The following is a 19,409-nucleotide window of genomic DNA, read 5'->3' as shown; positions in this document are numbered from 1 at the left end:
AATTATTCACCATAGAAACCTCATTTATTCAATGGGAAATGCAGTATGAAACACCTTAAAGCAGGAGTTCCCATCGTGGCTCAGTGGTTAGTGAACCCGACTAGCACCCATGAGGACATGGGTTCGATCCCTGACCTTGCTTGGTGGGTTGGAGATCGAGTTGCCATGAGCTGCAGTGTAGGTTTCAGATGTGGCTCAGATCCAGCATTGCTGTGGCTCTGGAATAGGCATGCAGCTACAGTTCCGATCAAATCCCTAGCCTGGGAACCTCCCTATGCTGCGGGTACACACCCTCCCCCCAAGAAAAGAAAAAACTTAAAGCATATGTAACAATTTTGAACTGAGACAACATAGAGATTTAATAATTATTTTTATATTTCAAAAATGTAGGCTGAAGAGTTCCCATTGTGGCTCAACAAGTTAAGAAAACAACTGGCATCCATGAGGATGTGGGTTCAGATCCCTGGCCTCTCTCAGTGGGTTGAGGATCCAGCATTGCCACAAGCTGCAGTAGGTCACTGATGTGGCTAGGATCTGGAGTTGCTGTGATTGTGGCATAGGCCAGCAGGTGCAGCTCCAATTTGACTGCTAGCCTGGGAACTTCCATAAGCCACAAGTGTGGCTACAGAAAGAAAAAGAAAAAAGAAAAAAAATGTAGGCTGAAGCCCATTTTGAAATGAGGTGGTTCTATTTAATTCTCAGGGAAAACCTGAAGACAATGAGAAATGACTGGATCCCCTAACTCCTGGCTAAGGGTTCTTCTCCCATATCACAGAATGCCTTTATTTCCTTTCAAACTCTTGCATAAATTTCACAAAAGTGGTCACTTATTTTTTCATTTTTTTTAATTTCTTTTTGCTTTTTAGGGCCACACTTGTGGCATAGGGAAGTTCCCAAGCTAGGGATTGAATTGGAGCTACAGCTGCCAGCCTACACCACAGCCACAGCAACAACTGATCCGAGCCGCGTCTGTGACCTACACCACCGCTCACGGCAATGCCAGATCCTTAACCCACTGATCGAGGCCAGGGATCAAACCCACAGCCTCATGGTTCCTAGCCAGATTTGTTTCCACCATGCCACGACGGTCACTTATTTTTTCCTACTCCCCAAATTTGCTACCTTTATATTTTATCCTATTTGAAGACATTGGAATTAACATCAAATGTTTACAATAATTCTTCTAAAAAACTAAGCTTTGTCTCACATAAATGTCACTACTATGGTACTGTGACCACTCACCCAATTAACAAGAAACGTTAACACAAATAACTTACGAAGAACTGTCAGCTGAATCTTCTTATTTCCAACACCAGGAGCCTTTTTCACTTTGCACTGATATGTGCCAATATCTGACAACTGTAGATTTGTTACATTTATTGATGCATCACCAGATTTGAGATCATTACTTGTAAAATGTACTCGTCCTTTCAGATCTTGGTAGTAGTCGTCATAAATTTTGTCTCCAGAATATAAAATAATCTGAAAGAAAACCAAAATAAGATAAGGAAAAAACAAACAAGCAAGAGCCCCTCATTAAAGGAGCTCTGAATACACCACGGTACTGTGTGGAAACAAATCTGACTAGTATTCATGAGGACACAGGTTCGATTCCTGGCCTCATTCAGTGGGTTAAGGATCTGGCATTACCATGAGCTGTGGTGTAGGCCACCAGCCTCAGCCCCAATTCACCCCCTAGCCTGGGAACCTCCACATGTCATGGGTGCAAGCCCTAAAAAGACAAAAAAAAGAAAATGGAAAGAGACTAGTATGATCCATAAGTATGGTCACACACTGTCAGTTTAAATGGCAAAACTAAGACTCCCATGATTTAAGTAATACAGCCCTCCAGCAGAAAGCCATTTGGTGAGATTGGACGGAGCATGGATTTGTGAATTCTTAGACAACACTCTATTTCTCAGCTGCCTCAGAGGATGCAGTATGTCATTCAATCACATAAAATCAGGTACAAACCACCACAACTCTCCAGAAAGGGCTTATGCTAATGAACCTGTAGAACTGAAACATACACACACACACACACAGAGACAACAGGAGGTTTTATGTGGCTCACTGGGTTAAGGATCCAATGTTGTCACCGCAACAGCCTGGGTTGTTGCTATAGCATGGGTTCAATCCCTGGCCTGGGAACTTCCAAGGTGAAAAAAATAAATATTTCTAAGAAGACAGTATTTTTGTCTTAATATACTAAGTTGAGGGCACTTAATGTTCTAGACTCTGACAGATAAAATCATAAACCTGTTTAGATACGTGTGCCCAGCCAGGTTAACAAAACCCTTCGATTAACATTTGCTTACTAAGAACAAAGACCCTTCCTAACTCCAGAGTTTGCCGAACCACCATTACAGGCTTTGATGGAAGTAACTAAAGACTAGATTTAGAGAAGAATTCTGTTAAACTTGACTCAGAAAAGTTAATCATCTCCAACTATGACTAATACTGATTTAACACATTTAATGATTTTTCATTCATTAATGAAATCCTCCCTTCTAGTCATCTGAGAGCCAAAGGGCAAAGAGCACTAGTACCAAACTCAAATAATAATCAGAAAACCCAACCACAGCCAACATCCTGGAAATAATCTTTTATCTGAGATGTTTATTATGAACCGTAAGATCAGAATCAGTGCCATCTGTAGGAATTTCTCCAGGGCATGGACTCGGGTTCTCCTATTACCACCTCCCCTATGTGCTGACCCACGCCTAATTCACTACAGACTCTTTACTTACACATTGAAAGTGCCTGCACTGAGGAAGCACTCAATACTAGTTTGCTACGTAAATAAAAGAAGCAGTTGAAGGGTCCACAGCTGACTTACTCTGTAAACACAAGCCATCACTTTATTTGCTCCATTTTCTCCCCACACTCGCTTGTCAACAGCAACACTGAAAACTCCTCAAATGAGACTGTGTCTCCTCCTCTGTATTAAACTATGGGCTCCCTTGTGGCAAAAAGCCAAAGTTCAATCCATTGTGCTTTCAATCCCTCGTTTTGCCACATATACACTTTAGTCATCTTTCAAGGAGGGCCTGACAAATGTGTCCCCACAGCCAGCCATTTTTGTAAACTATCTTAGTATTTTCCCATGAAAACAATCTTATAAACAGAAATTAGGAAATGGGGAAGTAACATTTACTAGGCAATTCTGAGTGCACATTTAACCTTTAACCTGAGGAAAGCAGTGGCTGTCACAGATCAGCTCTCCCAGAATCACACAGCTGAGATGCAAACCAGATCCGTTTGGCCTGGCACTATATGCTGACTTTACAAACATTGCTGTAGGACTTACAGGCTTGCAAAACGTCGATGCATACAATAATTCAGAGAATTCTTATCCAAATCCTGACAGGTACGTGTACTTGTTCCTGTTTTACACATGAGGGAACAGAAGCTTATGAAACACGGAAGGCAGTACACGATAGTGCAAAGACCCCCCCAGTTTGTCTGTTGCCAGCTGGGCGTGTTCCTTCACATCCATGGGCCTCAATTTCCTCCTCCTCACATGTATGATTCTCATTCTGGGGTGTTTCAAGGCTTAAATAAGTATATGTAGTTAAAGTATGTAAACCACCACCCAGCATACAGTAAATGAACAGTACATGGTAGCTGTCTGCTGACGAAAGGGACCACACAGGGAATGAGGATGGAAATCCCTCCAGCCCAGTCCCCCACTGCACTGCCTGCTTCCTTAAAAATATCGAAATAAAGATTTAGCTAGCACTATAATAATGTAGCCGAAATTCGATATAAGCTCCTCTTCTGTATCAATCTCTCTCTAACCCTTCTTTTAGTCTTGTTTCACTGTGTTTTAGGTTAGAGTTTAGGTTTTTAACCCAGAAATGGACACTTAAGCCCAATTCATGATTTCACACTCATCTCATATGTCCTGTAAGCAGCAAGACTCAGCCTCCCACTCAGCGCAGAGGTCCTTGGGTTCTCCTTCCATGAATGGAAGCATGAGGCTACAGGGCACACTGTACTTCTTGGTCCCAAGAGACACCTTGTCACAGGGCTTCATCCATGAGTCCTAAGCCAGAAGTGCTTAAGACCCTGCTTTCCATTCATGCATCTTAATCATGGAACCAGAGTCCTGGACTCTAAAGGGGGATGGGCACTGATGGGCCAGGGAGTGAGGGGTGGGCAGGACCTGAGCTAGAAGCCTGGCACTGCTTCTTCACTGGAATGAGGAGCAAGATGGGAGTGGACAGGGTATCTGGGCTGAGTAGATAGGATGAGTCAGGCTCAATTTATTCTGCTTAGGGGGAGAGAAGGAAGTTCTAGTACCAGACTCAAGACAGGTACATTCTTGGAGGGAGTGGCCCCCATCATTTACAGCTTGGGAAAGCACCTTAAATTTTTCCATCAAATACATCATGCAGAGACTGCCTGTATTTGCCAAAAAGTTAAGTACCTAGCTGCACTGAGACAGTCATCCCTTCTTTAATATGGACCGTAAGTAAAAATAAAATTTCCCTTCCATATAGATTTATTATAATATTCCCCTCCAAATGTTTGAACTCGTTTTTCTCTCCTTGGCCTAATATAATTTACTAATTAACATTGGTTTTTTTTTTTTTTTTGGTCTTTTTGTCTTTTCTAGGGCCGCACCTGTGGCACATGGAGATTCCCAGGCTAGGGGTCCAACTGCAGCTGTAGATGCTGGTCTATGCCACAGCCACAGCAATGTGGGATCCGAGCCGTGTCTCCAACCCACACTACAGCTCATGGCAGAGCCAGATCCTTAACCCACTGAGCAAGGCCAGGGATTGAACCCGCAACCTCATGGTTCCTAGTCGGACTTCGTTAACCCCTGAGCCATGATGGGAACTCCAACATTGATTGTTTTTTAATCAAATATGTCAGATGAATCTAATATGAAGCATTCTAAATTAAGTTAAATATTCTGGTACCATTAAAAGGTAAAGTGCAGAGTTCCTGCTGGGCACAGTGTGTTAAGAATCTGACTTGGGTTCCCAATTTGATCCCTGGCCTGGCACAGTGGTTGCCCGAGCTGAGAGACACAGGTCGATCCCTGACCCAGGAACTTTCATATGCCATCGGTGCCACAAGAAAGAAAAAGAAAAAGGCAAAGTGTGAAGTACATATTTGGAGATGAGGTTGAAACCATGCCCCATAGGGTTAACAAAAAACTGGTTACAAACAAAAAGTCTTTGAGCTTGTCTTACAGAAGCACATATAACAGCTTGTTAAGTAAAATGCCTCTACTTGTACCCTGCCTTCACTGACCAAGTTTGCCTTAATTATTTTTGACTCCTGTCCAGTTTAAGCTAGCTAAGTTGGGACCACTGACCTTAAAACTGAGTCTAGGCAGGTGTCCAGTGAATGACCTTTTGATGTCAGTGGGCTGAAAACTCCACCCTCAGATCATGCTAAGTGCCTCCATTTCTGAACATGCATCTCATTAAAAAGCATGGAACTCAGACCCACCAGGGGAACTCCCCAAATATTTTCAATCCCTGTGCACAGCAATTACTTCGCCTTTCCCCATGCCTAAGACCACCTGCTTCTTTATTTCCTAAGTATCTCAAGCCCTAGTCCCAGGGGAGGCAGATGTGAGATCTGTTCTATGTCCTCACCTGGCTGTCTTGTGAATAACTCTGAGTTTCTCGTCTTGCTGCATGTTGGGCAAAGGTACCTAGTTAGGTAACAAGGTTACAGGGCAATTTTTATCCTTTGTGCTACTTTTGGCTTTCTAAGTTTTCTACATTAGGCTCTTATTTCTTTGTAATTGTATCCATGGGGGGTTGGTTCCAGGACGTCCTCCCTTTCCCTCTCCCCTTCTCAGATGCCAAAGTCCACAGACGCTCAGGTCCCTTGTCCGTCACATAAGATGGTGTACTTGCGTATACAACCCCATGTAGCCTCCCATACACGTTACATCATCTCTAGATGATTTATAATACCTAATACAATGTAAATGTTATGTAAACCATTAATGGCATGTGGGAAATTCAAGTTTCACTTTAAGGAATTTTCTGCAAATTTTTTTTCCAAATATTTTATTTATTTATTTATTTTTGGCCTCACCTGCAGCTTGCAGAAGTTCTTGACTCAGGAATCAAAACCCTTGTCACACCATGGCAGCAACCTGAGCCATAGCAGCAGCAACACCAGACTCTTAACCCACTGAGCCAGCAGGGGAACTCCCCAAATATTTTCAATCCACAATCGGTTGAATTCACAGTTGCAAAATCCGCAGATACGGTGGGCCAACTGGTATTTGCTTTCTAAGAAATTCACTGCACACAGAGTTCCTGTTGTGGTGCAGTGGTTAACGAATCCAACTACGAACCATGAGGTTGCAGGTTCAGTCCCTGGCCTTGCTCAGTGGGCTAAGGATCCGGTGTTGCCGTGAGCTGTGGTGTGGGTTGCAGACGCAGCTTGGATCCCGTGTTGCTGTGGCTCTGGCATAGGCCGGCAGCTGTTACAGCTCCGATTAGACCCCTAGCCTGGGAACCTCTATATGCCTCGGGAGCGGCCCTAGAAATGGAAAAAAGACAAAAAAAAAAAAAAAAAGACAAAAAAAGAAAGAAATTCATTGTACAGGACATTTAATTTGAAAAAATACAGAAAACAGACTCTGTAATAGTATGCACCTACGTCACACTGTTAGACCTGACCCTTACATTGATAATAGCATCCTTGTGTGAAACTTAAAAATTCAATTCGACCTAACTTTTCACCAAGCCTCGTTCACTCACTGTCTGCTAACACCTCAACGATATTTCTGCCACACTGTCATGCCGGCTGTATATACCCCTCCCCTCCTCCCTGACTTAAACACATTTCCAAATCCAGATTTTCATGATGTTCACAAGGTCGTCTTCTTCCCTGCAGCCTTCTCTAAGAAGTCTAGTGACCTTTTCTTCTTCTGAAATCATAGGTCACTCATCCATTTTACTCCGTTACATATGTGGCCTTCCTTTCTACCAAAGGGACTGCCTTCCTCACCTAGACCATAAGCCTAAGAAGTCTAGGGCTTTTTTCATAGCTCCCCACATCCCCCACCTATGTGCTCAGCACAGTGACAGGCACCTATAAGACAAGCTCCCCCAACATCTGCTGAGTGAGAGGCACTTACCACTTGATCCACCTTCTGATTATCAGCTGGTGACAGCAGCCACTCGATGTCCAGCGGCCCCTGGTCTTCTGGACCCAGGGTAAATCTGCACGGCAAATAGGCAGTTTCCCCTTTGGCCTTTTCAATCATCTGTTCAGGAGTAGTGATACTCAAACTTCTGGTGAGATCTAGAAAATGAAACATGTACATGGACTGAACCCCTGCTCTCAGGCTGGCAGCACACTCAGCACAGCTCAGCTGGTCAGAGGCAGTGCAGGATGCAGTACAAACTGGATTTTTATTTGGGACCAGAACAATGAAATTCCAACTCAGCCGTCCCCAGGTTTTAGGTCTGTGCCTCTGTAGAAATGGAATGACAGTATTACCATCCATCTTATTCAATACAATTTCCTTTCAGAGCCCTGGCAACTTCCCAACATTGTGTGGAATACCAGCATTCTTATATGAAATATATAAAATATAAGAACCTAGTAGAGGATTTCTATTATCCAAGCAGATGTTTAAAACTGAACCTGGCTTGGAGTTCCTGATATGGCTCAGCGGTATTGTTTCACTGCTGAGGCACAGGTTTGTTCCCTGGCCTGGTGCAGTGGGTTAAGGTACAGCAGCTGTGGCACAGGTCGCAGCTATGGGTGTGGCAAAAAAAAAAAAAAAAACACTGAACCTGGATAGAGTCTCTGGAAGGTAAGTTATGTCCTACTAATCCAAGGCCAAGCCACATTAATTCACACTTGCCGTGGTGCCAGGAACACACTGCAAACTTCCATCAGTGGGGCATATGCTGATGAACTGACATGTTTTCTGCCAAGGCTTCAATTCCAAATTTTTATTAATTTGATTCTGTATCTTTTATTGAATGCTTAAAAATATTTCTAAGCAATAAATTTTGATGACAATTCAAAAAGACAGGAAACACTGTCAATTTATGTATTTTTATTTTTTTTAATGCCCCACCTGCAGAACATGGAAGTTCCTAGGCCAGGGGTGGAATCAGAGCTGCAGCTTAGGCCTATGCCACAGTCACAGCAACACTGGATCTGAGCTGCATCTGTGACTTACACCACAGCTTATGGCATCACATTCTTAACCACTGAGCAATGCTAGGGATCAAATCCAAATCCTCATCCTTACCCCAATAAGCCACAAATGAGAACTCCTATTTACATATTTTAAAATGTCCCCAAAAGTTGACCTCAATATTATCTTTAAGGCATATCTTATTGTTTATCCCTTCCGATTTATTTCCCTTTTGAAAAATAGTCAGATATATTTATACCAGTTTTTAAAAGACATCTTAAAATTCCCAACTTATTCTCAAGTTCTATGAAATTTCCATTTAGATCACATTTAAAGAGAGAATTAATGCTGAATGACATTTAAAAACACTATAAAAGCAAAAATAGATGTCCTGAGCCCCAAACGAAAATTCCAACGTAGTTCTTCCAACTAAGTTCGTGAGAGAGATGGCTTAAACCCACTGCAACTCTGTAAGAATTGGAAAAAAAAAAAAAAAAAAAAAAAAGTCTCCTCCTTGGGACTAAGGGTTTCCTACAACAAAACTAGTATTTTATATGCAAAGAAAACAGACATAAACTGTGAGCAAAATGATGCTATTTCTTACCTAAGAGAAAAAAGTAACAAGTTTAATCATCAATTCACATATAAAAGTAGGTCTGTTCACTATTTATGTCTTAAGAGGCTGCAGTTTGAAGAGCCAATAGCTTATATTAAATGCAAATTTAGTCTGTAAATGAACTACCACACAAAAGCTTCTTCTTCTTTTTTTTTTTTTTTTGTCTTTTTAGGGCTGCACTTGAAGTATATGAAAGTTCCCAGGCTAGGGGTTGAATCAGAGCTGTAGCTGCTGGCCTGCACCACACCTTACACCACAGCCACAGCCACAGCAACACAGGATCCACAATGCATCTGCAACCTACACCTCAGCTCTTGGCAATGCTGGATCCTTCACTTACTGAGCAGGGCCAGGATCAAACACGCCTGGATAGTAGTCAGGTTCATTACTGCTAATCCACAATGGTAACTCCACAAAACCTTTTCTTTTCTTTTTTTTACCATTTACATTATAAAAGTTTGCAAACACTGGCCTGTCATTGTATGTTTTCCTTATGATCACCCAAGATTTTCTTATGTGTAACACCTGCAGATCTGAAGTTTCAAATGAACATGCTGTTTTCCATTTATCGCCCTGCCTTTTGGACTTCTATAGCACCCAACCCTGACCTTCAGGGCTGAGTGATGACTGAAAGAAGCCCAAAACACTAAGATTAGGATACATGGGGCCTGCCTCTCTTCCCCCCACTTCCCATCCCACTTACTCACACTATAAAAATAAACACAGAGCAAAATTAAAAGGAAAGCCAAGTTCTAATTATCCATATTGATGATTTTGACGCTGGTTTTCAAATGATAAATTCCAATGGAACAAACCAAAACAAAGAATTATATTATTAGTCATCACATGATCCTTTCCATTAGCCCTTACACGTGGACTATCAGTGGTAGTAAAATGTTAATAGAGTTGAAGCCAATATTGAGAATGAAATTTGAGACCACTTATATTCAGGCACCATCCTAAACTTTTATCACATTTAAGTACACTCAGCACATAGCAAATTACAACTGGACACAGACTCTGCATATCCTCCTCTAAATCAGAGGCTGACCAGCTTTGGCCACCAAAAGAATGTAGCCTGAGAGCTGCTGTGCCAGTTCCAAGGTTAGGCTTCAAGAGGTGCTGCTGCTTCTCTCACTCCAGTCCTCAAGGACCCCAGCTGTCTGTCACCATGTGAACCACACAAGAGAGAACTGAGGCATCTGACCAACAGCTACCAGTACCCAACATGCAGCCACCCTAGAACACTAGCCCAGTCCACACCAGCTACCTGCAGCCCCAGGAATGAGCCTAGACAGGATCATGAACACATGAGTTTGTTTTAAGCCTCTAAAGTTTGGGTGGTTTTATTAAACAACAAAGATCGATGCTACACCATCCAAAACCACTGCATCTGCCCAAATGGACTACTTACCACCCCCACTTAAGTGCATACTACTGCAATCTCCATTTCATGTCCACATTTTTATTTTAAATGGTATGATTTGATATTTATATATATATAATTATATAATTGCAACTATTGCTCTTAATATTCAATCACCTGGAAGTTCACTCATGGCTCAGTGGGGCTAAGGATCTGATGTTTTCACTGCTGTGGCTCTGGTTACAGCTGTGGTGAGAGTTTGATCCCTGATCCCAAAACTTCCAAAGGCTGAGGATGCAGCCAAAAATAAACACATTAAGTTAAAAAATAAATATTCTGAGTAAATGCTTCTAAAAATTTTTAGAGCCCACCTATGGCATACAGAAGTTCCCAGGCTATGGGTAGAATTGGAGCTGCAGGAGTTCCCATCGTGGCATAGCAGAAACGAATCCAACTAGGAACCATGAAGTTTCGGGTTTAATCCCTGGCCTCGATCAGTGGGTTAAGGATCCAGTGGTGCCATGAGCTGTGGTGTAGGTCAGATGTAGCTCGGATCCTGCATTGCTATGGCTGTGGCACAGGCTGGCAGCTGTAGCTCTGATTCAACTCCTAGCCTGGGAACCTCCATATGCCACAAATGTGGCCCTAAAAAGCAAAAAAAAAAAAAAAAAAAAAAAAGGAGCTGCAGCTGCAGGCCTGTGCTACAGCCACACCAGATCTGAGCCATACCTGCAGCCGAAACTGCAGCTTGTGGCAATGCCAGATCCTTAACTGACTGAGCAAGGTCAGGGATCGAACCCACATTCTCACAGAGACAACATGGGGTCCTTAACCTGCTGAGCCACAACTTTTATTTTATTTTCATTATTTTTTATTTTTACAGTGAATCAATACCTTCTATAGTTTCTAATAAACTCAGTTCCATTCCTATCTAATTCACTAAGGCATTCTTCCACCTCTCTAGCCTACAATGATTTTTCTGTCTTCCTAGGAGTGCTCACAGAACTTTACTTTCCTCTATCTGTATCACCTATTTGGCACTCCACATATACTATCTTTTTTTTCCCTTTTATAAACTTTTATCATGAAGTTAACTCAGGTAGGCACCATGGTTTTTGTCACATCTTCTATTACTGATGAGCTTATTTTCTTCCCATACTACCTTGGGGTTTTTTTGGTCCTTTTGTCTTTTTTGGAGGTCGCACCCACAGCATATGGAGGTTCCCAGGCTAGGGGTTGAATCAGAGCTGTAGCCACCAGCCTATACCACAGCCACAGCAACGCTAGATCTGAGCCGCATCTGAGACCTACACCACAGCTCACGGCAATGCCGGATCCTTAACCCACTGAGCGAGGCCAGGGATTGAACTCACAACCTCATGGTTCCTAGTCGGATACGTTTTCACTGTGCCATGACGGGAAGTCCACTACCTTATATTTTTAAATGATTTTTTTTTTTCTTTTTGGTTGCATCCTCGGCACGTGGAAATTCCAGGGCCATGGATTGACCTGTGCTACATCTGTGACAACGCCAGATCCTAACTGGCTGTGCTACCAGGAAACTCCTTAAATCAATTGTTAAAATGCATGCCCTGCTTCGCCATTAAATCATTAGCTCCATTAGGGTCAGAAGAAATTGTGGGTACCTTTATCTTGTTATGCTTCCTTGCAGATTAGTACAAAAAGAATTGGTGACTGGATTATAAGTTTGGTCAATTTCAGAAAAGTTGAAGAAAAGCATTAATTTACCAGAAGGTCCTGCTACTTGAAGTCTCCTGTCTATCGATACTACAATTGCTGCTGGCATTTAATTTGTCTAGGTATGAATACCATACATATGAGGAAAGATAACATGCAAGTACAGTCCAAAATGAGAATTCCATTCCAAAATAAATCAAGACACAGACCAAAAATATGGAGGCAAGAACAGATAAGTGAGAATGAAAACTTGCTATAAAAAACAATGAAAACTTCCTGGTTACTCATCTTCTGTTTTTTATTTTATCAAAATCAAGTGAAAAGTTAAGAATCAGTTAGACATCTAAATGAGTAAAAGTTCAAATCCTAATTGGAGATACTACAGTCATTGTAATAAAATGTAACTTTGTCTTTGTAACAGTATCATCCATTCTTTCTTGATACATAAAAATTAATTTTAAAAGAGTATCTTATAAAAGAGTTACATGTGTATAAACATGATCTGGATAGGAGTTCCCCATGTGGTTCAGCACTAATGAACCCAAGTAGTAACCTTGAGGACTCGGGTTCAATCCCTGGCCTCACTCAATGGGTTAAGGGTCCAGTGTTGCATTGAGCTGTGGTATAAGCCACAAATTCGGTTTCGATCTGGCATTGCTGTGACTGTGGAGTAAGGATGGCGGCTACAGCTTTGACTTGACCCCTAGCCTGGGAACCTCCATATGCTGTGGGTGTAGCCCTAAAAAGACAAAACAAAAAACAAAAAACACTTTTAAATGGCTTTCAGTATTTCTTTTTCCAAAAATATTCAAAACACTGAACTTCTCTTCATTGAACTGCATTCTTCATTCTTCATTGTGTTGCAGGAGAAATGAATTAAAACCTCAAGATGGTACAAAACAGTTATTGGGTTTCCTAGCAACACTGAAGGGGCCTCTCTGCTCAGAGGCATAGTTTTTCAAGTGTTGATGTATGCAACAGTCACAAATTGTAAAAGACAAAAGGCAGGCACTTGGTTTCATGCAGTGTCTCTGGATATTTTTTCTTAATACTGCACACTGCTATTTATGCAGCAAACTGAGTGATCACTTCACTTGCAAACTACTTGCAGGTTCAAACGTGGTTTCAAAATTAAATCAAGTAACAAAGCTTCTTATAATTTTATTCCAACTTCTATTCAGAGTGGGATGAAATGCACAGTACATTATCAACCACAAGTATTTGAAGAGTTCTGTTAATAAGTGCTCGGCACTGGATTATGTAAATAAACTAATCAAATCACATCCCATTTTGGCAGTGACTAAAATAACATCTCCCAGTTTTCTGCTTCTTTTTCTAATCTCCAAATTCCAAGTCACTTGAGTCTGCAGGGCCCCTCTTCTACCCAGGCTGACTTCTATCTGAGCATGAAAATGACACAGGATCATCAGAGTTGTTTTTAGTTTTTATGTTGTCTTCTTCTGTGAAGATCTTAGATCGTTTCTACCCTCAGAATGGAGCAGCATTGGAGGTAATGGGAGGCACTACTGGAGAAGGCAGGCAATGTTTGGAACTGATAACCTGCTGTATTTAATTTCAAGTTTAGCCACATGTTGGGGGGGGGTGATGGGCTGAGGTTTGGGATGGAAATGTTGTAAAATTAGATTGTGATGATGGTTGTACAACTATAATAAAACTCACAGAGTTGTTTTCTGCCCCTGGATGCTGCCGAGTAAGCATCTTTATATCCTCCTCCCCACTACCGTCATGTCTAAGTCAGAGTCTCCCAAAGATCCCGAACAGCTGCAGAAGCTCTTCATCGGAGGTTTGAGCTTTGAAACAACTGATGAGAGTCTGAGGAGCCATTGTGAGCAATGGGGAATGCTCAGACTGTGTGGTAAGGAGGGACCCAAACATCAAGCGCCCCAGAGGCTTCGGGTTTGTCACGTATGCCATTGTGGAGGAGGTGGATGCAGCCATGAATGCAAGCTGCACAAGTTGGATGGAAGAGTTGTGGAACCAAAGAGGGTCTTCTCAAGAGAAGATTCTCAAAGACCTGGTGCCCACTTAACTGTGAAAAAGATTTTTGTGGGTGGCATTAAAGAAGACACTCAAGAACATCACCTAAGAGAGTATTTTGAAGAGTATGGGAAAATTGAAGTGACTGAAATCATGACTGACCGAAGCAGTGGCAGAAAGAGAGGTTTTGCTTTTGTAACCTTTGATGACCATGACTCTGCAGACAAGACTGTCGTTCAGAAATACCACACTATGACTGGCCAAAACTGTGAAGTGAGGAGAGCCCTATCCAAGCAAAAGATGGCTAGTGCTTCATCCAGCCAAAGAGGTCAAAGTGGTTCTGGAAACTTTGGTGGTGGTCAAGGAGGTGGTTTTGGTGGAAATGACAACTTTGGTCGTGGGGGAAACTTCAGTGGTCCAGGTGGCTTTGGTGGCAGTCGTGGTGGTGGATATGGTGGCAGTGGGGATGGCTATAATGGATTTGGTAATGACAGAAGCAATTCTGGAGGTGGCAGAAGCTACAATGATTTTGGCAATTACAACAATCAATCTTCAAATCTTGGACCCATGAAAGGAGGACATTTTGGAGGCAGAAGTTCTGGCCGCTCTGGTGGTGGAGGCCAATATTTTGCCAAACCACAAAACCAAGGTGGCTATGGCGGTTCCAGCAGCAGTAGTAGCTATGGCAGTGGCAGAAGGTTTTAATTATTACTGCCAGGAAACAAAGCTTAGCAGGAGAGGAGAGCCAGAAGTGACAGGGAAGCTACAGGTTACAACAGATTTGTGAACTCAGCCAAGCACAATGGTGGCAGGGTCGAGCTGCTATAAAGAAGACATGTTTTAGACAATACTCGTGTATGGGCAAAAAAAACTCGAGGACTGTATTTGTCACTAATTGTATAACAGGTTATTTTAGTTTCTGTTCCGTGGAAAGCGTAAAGCATTCCAACAAAGGGTTTTAATGTAGTGTTTTTTTTTTTTTTTTTTTTGCACCCATGCTGTTGATTGCTAAATGTAATAGTCTGATCATGACGCTGAATAAATGTGTCTTTTTTTAAATGTGCTGTGTAAAGTTAGTCTACTCTGAAGCCATTTTGGTAAATTACCCCAATAGTGTGAAGTCAGAATACCTTCAGGGTGATGCCAGGTACCATTCGAAATTTGCAAGCTGCTTGGGTGGAGAAGTCCTTGTCTTCAGAAACCTTGGTATAGCTGAACTGACAGTTAACTATGTTGTAACCTGGAGTTTACCCTTAAAAGGGCCACCCAAGCAAAGTCATGGAGGTTTTTTTTTTGTTTTTTTGGTTTTTTTGGTTATTAATAAGATTGCTGGCACATCCTAAGCAATATATCTAAACTGAATTATGGTACCAGACAAAGTTATAGATGGGAATGAAATTTGTGTATCATCTATTATGTATAATCAATAAATGATTTAATACGCTCTTGGAAAAAAAAATTCATAGAGTTTAAAAAAAAAAAAAAAGAGTGTAGCTATATGTTAACCTAGATGGTCTTCAGCTATCTTTCCCTCCTGTCAATCTTAAAAATCATAGTTGGAACATGCTCGTGAAACTTTATGGTTGAGTTAAACACGCACACACACACAGTAAATGTGTGAGAATTTTCAGTAATGTTTTCACTGAGGAAAGTGTAAAAGACAAATATAGAGAGCTATATGAAGAAAAACATAAATCTAACTATATTAAAATTTTATGTTAAAAATAATCACCATTTAGCTTTTAACAAAACTTGCTGAATGAAGGAAGGTTTTCTACTCTTCCATCACTGAGGAAATCAGACCAAAGGAACAGTCCGAAATATGTTTTCCTTGTATTTACCTATATACGAACAAGATGCTAAATATGGAGTCTGACCTAAGGTGGCACATGCACAGGGATCTTGAAGAATTCAAGCAATGACAGGTGAGGAGTTTTCACCTGGGTAGAGAGGGGCTCCTACACAAACTAGAACTAAGCAATCAACAAAGCCTTGTTACAGCAGACAGGAGCAATTCTGGATGCCTGAGGTAAGCAGGTCACAATTCTGGGATGCACTGGGGAAAGCACAGGCAAAGCCAAGCTCCCAGGCCCAAGTACCTTCATATGAGAACAGAAACAGAAAAAAGGTAAGCTGAGCAAGTGTCCAAAACTGACTGCACTAGTTCCTATTGTGGCGGAGTGGAAACGAATCCAACTAGGAATGATGGGGTTGCAGGTTCAATCCCTGGCCTCGCTCAGTGGGTTAAGGATCTGGCATTGCCATGAGCTGTGGTGTAGGTTGCAGATACGGCTCGGATCTGGTGTTGCTGTGGCTGTGGCCAGGGGCTGTAGCTCTGATTCAACCCCTAGCCTGGAGACCTCCATATGCCCCGAGTACAGCCCTAAAACGCAAAAAAAGAAAGAAAGAAAGAAAGAAAAGAAAAGAAACTGACTGTGGCACATGTGGAGGGTGGCTGAGTCCAACTTACAGTTAACACAGTAGAAGGCCTGTGAGATGTAAACGTGCACACCCACTGAGGAACTGAGGCTGAACTCACAAGACCTAACACAAGCAAGGACTCTGTAATAGGGAGACATCCTAAGATAACCCCAATGTCCAACAAAAGGCAGCATATCTGAAACAACCTAGACATCTAGTAACTGGGGGGGAAATTAGGGAAGCTCATCTACCTGAGACAAAGAATGAAGGCAAACACCACTAGACCACAACCAGCTCCCTCTAGCAAAAAGACCTTACTAAAATATGGCTTTGGTGTAGTAATATTGATTCTTGCTTACATTAATGGAAGTCTGACTAAATATTGTCACCTCCAGGTTTAATTCTATTTACCTGATGGCAAAGATAGTCATCTAATCAAATCAGACCTTTCAAAAAGAAAATGACCTTTAACATACACATTTAATAATAAATATACAGGAGTTCCCGTCATAGCTCAGTGGTTAATGAAGCTGACTAGCATCCATGAGGATGTAGGTTTGACCCCTGGTCTTGCTCAGTGGGTTAAGGATCTGGCATTGCCCTGAGCTGTGGTGTGGGTCGCAGACACAGCTTAGATCCTACATTGCTGTGGCTGTGGTATAGGCCAGCAGCTACAGCTCCAATTCAACTCCTAGCCTGAGAACCTCCATATGCTATGGGTGTGGCCCTAAAAAAAAAAGCAAAAAACAATAAATATACAAATATAATAATAATATTCGGGGGGGGCAGCTATACTATGGACTGAAACGTGTCCCACCAAAACCCTTGGGAAGCCCCAACCACTCCCCTCATGTGATTGTGTTGGAGATAGGTTCTTTAAGGAGGTGATTATGTTAAATGAAGTCATAGGGTGGAGCCCTAATTTGCTAAGAACTGGTACTTCCTTAAGGTAACTTTACTGTCATGATTTATAAGAAAAAGGAGTTCCCTATGGCTCAGTGGGCTAAGAATCCAACGTTATCACTGTAGCAGCTCAGTTTACTGCTCCAGCATGGGTGCAATCCTTCTGGCCTGGAAACTTGGTTGTGGCCAAAACACACACACACACACACACACACACACACACACATACACACACACACGGGTCTGTGTCTCAGTTCCTGGCATAGAGCTCGAAAAGTGATTTTTTTTTAAGTGTCTTTCATTATGTTAATGAAGTGAGTTTTCAAAAACCCCTAAGTAACCTAAGGATGGGCTGGCTAATTTCCAGGGGAAGCAAACCTGTGATGGGCGTGCAACTTCCAACTGCACCCCCATCCCCACCCCTGGGCTGCGGTGGGGGCGGTTGGAGATTAATTCGCCTGCAGCCACTGCCTTTATAATGATGCCTCTATAAAAACCCAAAAGGACAGTGTCAGGACAGGAGAGCTTCTGGGTGAGTGAACACGTGGAGATAGATGCAGGGTGAGTGGTGTGCTCAGAGAGCATGGAGGCACCAAGCCTTTCCTCATACCTTGCCCTGTGCACCTCTTCCATTGGGTTGCATGTCCTGTTATAATAAACTAATGATCTAGCGAGATGTTTCCCTGAGTTCTGTGAGCTGTTGTAGTAAACTAATCAAGCCTAAGGAGAGTGGGTGGTAGGAACCTCAGGCCTACAGAGGGTTGGTCAGAAGCACAAGTGACAACATGAACTTGCAACTTGCATCTGAAGTCCAGGTGTGGGTGGCAGTCCTGTGGGACTGACCTTTATTAACCTGTGGGATCTAACACTATGCCCAGGCAGATGGTGTTACAACACCACACTGGTGTCAAATAATTACTTGGTGGTATGAAAAATAAAGAAAAACAAACGAACCCACACACAACAGGATTGGTATCAGAATTAAAATGCCCCAAATCCAACCATTTTTATCCACATCCAGGCCACCACTACCATATCTCTCCCATAGGTTAAGCCCGATATCTTCCCTGCATCCAAGCTTACCTCATTCTAACCATCTCCATACTTTACCACTTCACCTAGAGTGTTCTCTATACCACTGGTTTTTAAATGATATCACTGCCTTGTCTGAAAACCTCTGGTGGCCCCATACTGATTCAGACACGTTGTTCTCTTTCAAGGCCCTTTATGACCAGGCCCTTCTCCACCTTTGGTTTCTCAGCACCGTACCCCTCCTCCACCAGAGGGGGCCTTGGCCAGTTCTCCATCCCTGCTCCCCACTGAGCACCCTGCCTTCCTCCCTGCTCCATCCCACCTCTTAGACTTATACTCTTATTACTTTGGTCTCAGTTCAGGCACTTCCCAGAAGGCATTCTTTGTGTCCAAATACAGGTTCAATCTGATGTACTCCTCTCAACTGGTAAGGCTCCATCATAAACACTTATCCTGCTTGACTGAAGTTGCTGCTTTACAGTGTGTCCTTCCTACCCTACATCCTCAGTGAATATTTCACGTTTGATTTAGAAACCAAAGCTTCTTATTATCAATGATTTCCTTTAGCATAGCAAAATTTCTGGTTCTCAGCTTGGAAAAAAAGGTGGGCGGGGTGGGGTGGAGAAAAGTTCAGAGGCCCAAGTAGTACCTTTGTGTCACAGAAGGGAAACTGAGGATCTACCGGAAATGAAAGATGTTTCATCTCAAAATAGTGGAGAAAGGAGTTCCTGCTGTTGTGCATGGGTTAAGAATCCAACTGCAGTGGCCTGGGTCACCACTGAGGTATGGGTTTGATTTCCAGCCTGGCACAGTGGGTTAAAAGATCCAGCATTGCCACAGTTGTGACTCAGAGTCACCTCCTAGGCCCGGAACTTCCATACTCCCAGATGCCACAGGTGTGACCAGTAAAAAAAAGTGGAGGAAAATTAACAACATGTAATGAAACTAAAAGTAGGTGAAAATAAGTTAAGATCTTTATCTATTAAAGATGCAACCATAACAGTCATTGCGTAACAGTCATTTCCTGTTCTCCAGTCATCGAAGGAAATCAAAGAAATCAGAGGAAGCACCACGGGGAAGCGGTGAGTTACCTGCACATTTCCCTTGTCTCGAAGGCCCACTTTCTCCCTTGCTCCACTTTCTCCAGTCATTGACCTCTTGCCTATGGCCTCCTCCAAGTTTCCCTAGATCCCCATAGGCAGTATTAATTGCTTCCTCCTCTCAATTACACCACC

General features: G+C 42.4%; 1 protein-coding gene and 1 pseudogene across 4 annotated transcripts in view; one reads left to right on the top strand and one right to left on the bottom strand.

Moving 5' to 3' along the window:
- CXADR (CXADR Ig-like cell adhesion molecule) overlaps positions 1–19,409 on the bottom strand; it is a 53,735-nt gene that overhangs the window by 13,530 nt on the left and 20,796 nt on the right. For 2 of the 4 annotated variants that reach the window (XM_013982543.3, XM_021070833.2), the window contains exons 2-3: positions 7,124–7,290; positions 1,278–1,482 (exon numbers count right to left, since the gene is read on the bottom strand). In XM_013982543.3, coding sequence (XP_013837997.1) covers positions 1,278–1,482; positions 7,124–7,290 — 372 coding nt within the window. Of the gene's footprint in view, positions 1–287; positions 1,483–7,123; positions 7,291–19,409 lie in introns of all 4 variants that reach the window. The other 2 variants (XM_084991738.1, XM_084991737.1) reach the window with 2 other exon arrangements.
- Positions 13,532–14,665, top strand: LOC110256464 (heterogeneous nuclear ribonucleoprotein A1-like 2; annotated as a pseudogene).

This window comes from Sus scrofa, chromosome 13, assembly GCF_054392235.1.
Source record: "Sus scrofa isolate SSC_HxYL_T2T_F1_AM1 chromosome 13, Sscrofa_HxYL_maternal_Yorkshire_Landrace_v2.0, whole genome shotgun sequence".
Classification (NCBI taxonomy): Eukaryota; Metazoa; Chordata; class Mammalia; order Artiodactyla; family Suidae; genus Sus; species Sus scrofa.
The sequence above is the reverse complement of the archived record's forward strand: the minus strand, read 5'-3'. Positions and strand labels throughout refer to the sequence as shown.